General features: G+C 52.6%; 1 protein-coding gene across 9 annotated transcripts in view; it reads left to right on the forward strand.

Annotated features, from left to right (window-relative positions):
• Positions 1–1835: 1835 nt before the first annotated feature.
• Positions 1836–6037, forward strand: part of ZC3H4 (zinc finger CCCH-type containing 4) — a 43988-nt gene continuing 39786 nt past the window's right edge. For 2 of the 9 annotated variants that reach the window (XM_043598585.1, XM_043598591.1), the window contains exons 1-2: positions 2504–2918; positions 3042–3207. In XM_043598585.1, the coding sequence (XP_043454520.1) occupies positions 3047–3207 (161 nt within the window). In that variant the 5' untranslated portion in view covers positions 2504–2918; positions 3042–3046. Of the gene's footprint in view, positions 1924–2503; positions 2919–3041; positions 3208–3260; positions 3467–4638; positions 4701–4820; positions 4998–6037 lie in introns of those variants that run through there. The other 7 variants (XM_043598587.1, XM_043598592.1, XM_043598584.1 and 4 more) reach the window with 5 other exon arrangements.

Genomic DNA, 6037 nt, shown 5'->3' on the forward strand with positions numbered 1-6037 from the left:
GTTGGAAAGTTTGCTACAAAATTGATTAATACCATTCAAGGTCGTCTTTCCTACCAGACCAAAAATCCTTTGAAACTTGAGAATCTTCCATAACTTCTCAGAGTCTAGACCCCAATCAACAGTTACATAGGAAGTCAAAGTGACATTTAGAAAGTTAGGGCGGGGGCACCTGGGTGGCTCAGCCAGTTAAGCATCGGACTCTTGATTTCGGCTCAGGTCATGATCTCAGGGTTTCATGAGCTGGAGTCCTGCATGGGCTCTGTGATGACAGTGTGGAGCCTGCTTGGGTTTCTCCTTCTTTCTTTGCCCTCCCTGCTTGCGCTCTGTCTCTCAAAATAAATAAACTTAAAAAAAAAAGAATGTCAGAAGGGCTTGGTAGGCAATGTTAGACAGTGGTCTAGTAAGACTCCAAAAAGGCATGGAGAAACCTTCCTGCCTCATGAGACTTGCTGATCTTTTCATTTTTCTCATTACCTAAAAGCAGACAGCCCTCTAGAATTCTGGAATGGCCTGCTGAAGCTTCAGAGATGGCCAGCTGGAGACCACAGCTTGAAAGGACAGACCACCGTGTGGTCTACAGTCTTAACCAGTGTGGCTTCATCCATCGCTAGAATACATGGGGTTCAGAAAACAAGGCACAGAAGGGGAAAGACAATTCGCAGTATTTTTCTTTCCATTCTCATAATCCTGCTCTACCAGTCCTGTGTTAAAGAAACCTCTCGGACAATTTTGTTAAAAGCACGTGCCAACATTTCATTGCAATGATGCATGCAAAGAAAAAAAAAAGTCTCTTGTAGGTGAATTAGAAATGTATTCTTGGTATGGACATTTTAGGGGAGAAGTGAATGGTTAAATAACCATCATGAAACTAGAGGCTAGATCCAGAAAGTAAATCAAACTAGATCCAGAACATAAGAAAGGAAAGACAGAAGATTAGGAGTCTTGATTGGCAGGCAGTAAGTAGTTCCTCAGAACAAATTTCATAACCATCAAAATTCACTCGAAATGGCTTAAATCTTTTTTTTTATCAAGAAAGCTAATTACTTCACTGAAGGACATTGTTATAAATTACTCACAAAAAGCTTATGTCCCAGACTAGTTTGCGGGCATTTTTTTTCTTCTTTCATGGTAGGATTAATAGACCAAGAAGTAATTTGGCGCCTTTACCTCCAGATTTATCTTTCATGCTGCACGGGTTTTCTTTCTGTTCCCGGAACCTAAATGGTCCATACCTCGTCAGGCTCTGAAATAAGCTTTTCCTTGGCTTGGAACTTTCTCTTCTCCTTCCCATCTCAACTTAAACAGCCCTGTCCTGGGCGCCCCCTTTAACACCTCATTTAATAGAGGCTCTCTTCTAACTTGCAGTTCCTTTCCCCTGGGGCATTATCGGTTTTTAAGCTCCAGGAAGCTAGAAACTGTTCCCATCGACCATCACAGTTTGACACTGTACAGGGAGCTCATAAAAGCACAGAACAAAGATCCTTGGCTATAAACCGGCCTCAACGAATTTTTGCAGTAGGCAATGGAATGACCACACGGACTAAAATTCTTGAGGCGCTCTCTACGGCTAATATTACGTTCCTGAGACAACTATTTAGACGCCAGGATTGTCTGTATCCATTAAATGAGAATAGTAGTTCCTCCCAGCGGAGTTTTGAGGATCAAAAGATTGTAGGTCGTTTGCACACCGTTTGAACCCGGTCAGTCGCTCCCACGTGTAACATTTATCTTGAGCCTTCCCGATAACCTACGCTACAAGCCCTTAAACTTCCCGGAGGCAGTACCAAGGCCCGCCCCTCTCGCACCGCCCCAGGGAGACGTCACTGACCGAGGTTTCTAATGACGTCAGCTCCGGACCTGTTCGTCTCCATCCTCCCCTTCTCCGGAAACCTACAACTCACGGCACCCGGCCTCCAGCTTTCGGTTATTTTTTTTTTTTTCTTTCCGTAGCTCGAATTCTTTCCCTCCCATTCTTCCACCTAAAACTTTAGTCTCTTCCCGCCTTCCCTCAAGCTGGTAATTTTCGGTTCTTCCCGCTTGCGCTCGGGTGAATTTCCCAGCCTTTTGCTCTGTTAATCGCCTCCCGAGCCCCGCCCTTCAGCCTTTCCCGTCTAAATTCCTCTTTCGGCTAGTTCCGCCTCCTGCCACCCGCCTCCGACACCGCCTTCGGCTCCTTCCGGATCGTCGCTGTTCCTTGCCTTCCCCGCCCCCCCCCCCCCATCCCGTCCTGGTCCGTTTCGGCTATCTCCGGCTCCCGCGACTTTCCATCCATTCTTTAGCCACACCCCCATCACCAACCTCGGCTTTTTCCGTCTCTACCCGTCTCTCGCTCCTCTGCCTTCGGCTTTTTCCGCCTTGCCTCGACCTCACTCCCTCCCTTCGGCTCTTTCCGCTGGCTTTCGGGAGAAGGCCTGTGCCCCTCTCCTCCACGTGACGCGGCCTCCGCCTCCGCCTCCCAGTTCCCCCTCCCACCTCGCCCTTCCTCCCGCCTCAGCCTCTCGGCTCCTCCAGGCCGGGCCGCCATTTTGTGTGAATTTCTGACTGCGGCGGGGGCCGAGCAGCCGGGGCACCTAGGGCGGGCAGACAGACAAGACAGTCGGCCCGTCTCCGCGGCCCGTTTCCTCCCTCCCTAAAATCCTTTTTTTTAACCCCCCCTCGCTCGCTCTCCTCTTCTCCCCTCCCCCCTCGCTTGCTCCATCGCGCGCGGCCCGCGCTAATTACACCCAACCACCCACCAGTGTCCGTGTCTCCCGGGTCCCCCACCTCCGGGCCCGCGGGGGAGGTGTGTGTGGGGGCTCTCGCCCCGATGAGGGCCCCGCGCCCGTGAGCGAGTGACCCCGGGGGCGGGCTGCGGAGAAAGGCGGCGAGCGGCCCGCCGAGGCCTAGGCCGCGCGGCCTACGCGGAGGTCGGCGCAGAGGTGATTCCGAAACCGAAAAACTATATACCCATTCCTATCAGGAGCCCTCAGAGCTGAAGTGTGCCCCTCCCGCCACGCCCAAGCAGTCCTTTTTCGTGCATTAACATCCCCTCCCCCCCAAAGGAACTATGGAGGCCGCGCCCGGGACCCCCCCGCCGCCACCATCAGAGTCGCCGCAGCCGCCATCGCCGCCGCCGCCATCAACGCCTTCGCCTCCTCCGTGTTCCCCCGACGCCTGCCCGGCCACCCCGCACCTCCTCCACCACCGCCTCCCGCTCCCTGACGACAGGTCAGGCCCCCGGCCCGGCCGGGGCAGCGTCCCCGGGGGGAGGAAGAGGAGGAGGAGGAAGGGGGGCGGCCGCCATGTTGGGCCGGGCCGCGGAGGAGGAGGAGGAGGAGGAAGGGCGGGGTCGGTGGGTGTCTCTCGCTCGCTCGCTCTTTCTCGCTTGCTTTCTCTCCTGGCCTCATGCGTTTCCCCCCCCTCGCGGCGCTCGCCCGCTCTCCCTCGCTCTCGCTCTGTCTTTTTTGGGCGCCATGCTGAGGGGAAGGTGAGGAGGCGCCCCCCGGACCCCCGCGCCCGCCCGCCCGCCCTGGGGAGGGGGCGCTGGGGGGGGGGGCTGCGGAGGCCCACGGGGGTCCTGGCTGCCCCAGCGCCCGGAGCTGGCAGCCATGGGCCCGCCTGCCCGTCGTCTGGCTTCGGGGAAGGGGATGGGGGAGGGGCTCCCGGACCCTTTTTGGGGGGGGGGATCTCGAGTAGTAACCCCGCTCTTAGGCATTTGGGAGTTGGGGGTTTCCAGCCCCTGGCAGTATCCTTTCTCCTGGGGGAGGTGTGCCCTGCCCTACTTGGAGAGGTACCCTAGTTCAGGCAGAAAGTGGGGGTTCGTTCAGTTCTAGCTCCATCCTTTTAGTGGGGGGGGTCCTTTGGGTGGGGGCTCTCGCACTTTTTTTGGCGGGAGGGATTTCCTAGCTATTACCTAGAGGGCAAATTTGGTTGGGGGGGGATCTCTAGTTCCTTCGATGGAAGCCCCTTTCTCTTTTGCGGGGAGAAGCCCCCTCCCCGTGTTTTTCCTTGAAGGCAGGGGTCCTCTCGTTTTTCGTAGGTAGGTGATGCGTTTTTGGCGAGGGGGGTGGGGGGGGTGAGGTTTGCTTTCCCTGCCTTGGAGGGGAGAGGAAGTTGGTCTCTTCTTTCTCGTGGGGTTCCCTCCTCTTTCGGGCTAAAATGGGGCGCCATCCCTTCCGGGGGAGATAACGATTTTTTTTTTTAATTTTGTGCTTTTGCAGGGGGTGAAAGGGAGTGCCCCCCTTCCCCTTTTATTAAGTGCGAAATGGGTTTGCCCCACGCCCTTCTCTGGAGGGTGATAAAGGGGCCAGCCTGGCGCGTTTTAGAGCGAGGTTGGGGCCCCCGTTTCCCCTGCTCCAGCAGAGGGTTGGGGTGCAGGGTTTGCCCTCCCTTTCCTGGCGGGGCAGGGGAAGAGGTGTCTAGAGAGTGGATTGGGAAATGGAAGGAGGTTTTCAAGCGGCAGGAAAGGCAGGCTGAGAAGGAGTGGGGGCGGGGAGGGGAAAAGATCGAGCTGGACAGATGGCTGCCCCATAGCAGCCCGGGCTGGGGAGTCGCGGGAGGACCCTCCCCTAGATTGGGGTCTTAGCGAGGGCTTCCTTGCCAGGCACCACGGCCCCTTCTCCCCACTGCCACCTCCCCTTTTCCCTTTCTCCTTCACAGACCATACTTTGCCTTTTAAAAGAAATGCCACCCACATTCAGAGACACAAGTGCAGCAGTTTGGTGAGCTTTTACAAAAAAAATTTTTTTTGGTTTTTTTTTTTTGTTTTGTTTTGTTTTGTTTTTGTTTTCTGTTTTGTTCTAATTAAATGTATCGTCCTGGGAATCGCAGCCTATCGCAGCCTGACTCCAGTTCAAGGAAATAAACAGATTAGCAAAGGTCTGTGCGCTAAGCCCACGTTGGGCTTCCGGGCCCCCTCTTGGGGGCAGGTGCATTACTCAAAGGTGCTTACACGCTTTATTCGACCTCTAAGGAGTTCTCTTATGTCAGAAGTGTATGTCTTACAATGGGTTGGGATGGTAAGTAGCCTCTTTTATTGAGTAATTCAATTATCTCCCTCTTTTTGTCCCTTTCCTGCCTGCCTTCCTCCTGCCTTTAGACCAAAGTGATGCTTGAGTGAATTGATATGTTCGAATCAGGATTCTAACCCAGTTTTGAGCCCTTTTAGACTTGCACATCCTTTCGATCTTTAATTTTTTTTAATTTGTCGTACACAGTTTTGTCAAAAAAAAAAAAAAAAAAAGAGCGTTACTGTAACATGACAAAAACTTATGTAAAAGGCCCATATGTTTTCAAGCCCTTGGTATCCCTCTGTCCCTATCAGTCCATTGCTTTGTCTCCAGCCTTCGTCTTTGAAGAAAGTGGACACTTCAGAGGTCCATTTCTAGGAGACGAGGTTAAAACTGAATTTGGTTTATGATCCCTGTATTTGAGTTAATGTGCTCCCTCCCTCCCCCCCGCCCCTCCCCCCCTCCCCAAAAGATTTGTGGTTCAAGTAGATCCAATTTTCTCATTTTACTCCAATGTCTCTTATGGTGATGGACGTTTAAATTAAGCAAGTCATTTGTAAAGTACTGTTTAAGCACCAAATCTGTAAAGTGTCAACCCCCCAGTCTCCTCTCCCCGTCTCCACTGTTGTTCCCTTTGTTCGAAAGCACATGCCTGACGGTGAAAAGTTGATGCAAACGTGTTACATGCCCAGTCATGGTGGAGAGAACACTTCCTCCGGCCCCCAGTCCTCCCTCTCCTACACATACAAGGAAAAAAACGGCAACAGAAATGACTTGCAGAACCAAACACTTGTACTTCCGATGTGTTTTACAAGCATAAGTTCCGTTAAAAGACAAAACACGTTGAAGTTCCATTTTCCCTCTTGGCCCCAGTTTTGGTCCCTCTGATGTACTTTGGTCGAGAAAACTTTTTAACACACGGCCCTTTTCCCCTCTGAAAGATCCTGTTTACCTTTTTTTTTTTTTTTTTTTTTTTTCCCTTTCTTAGGGGGGAAGAAAAGTTCACTTACGTTGGGATAAGGAAATGTTAACTGCAGTTCAGTGGGCCG

This window comes from Prionailurus bengalensis, chromosome E2, assembly GCF_016509475.1.
Source record: "Prionailurus bengalensis isolate Pbe53 chromosome E2, Fcat_Pben_1.1_paternal_pri, whole genome shotgun sequence".
Lineage (NCBI taxonomy): Eukaryota > Metazoa > Chordata > Mammalia > Carnivora > Felidae > Prionailurus > Prionailurus bengalensis.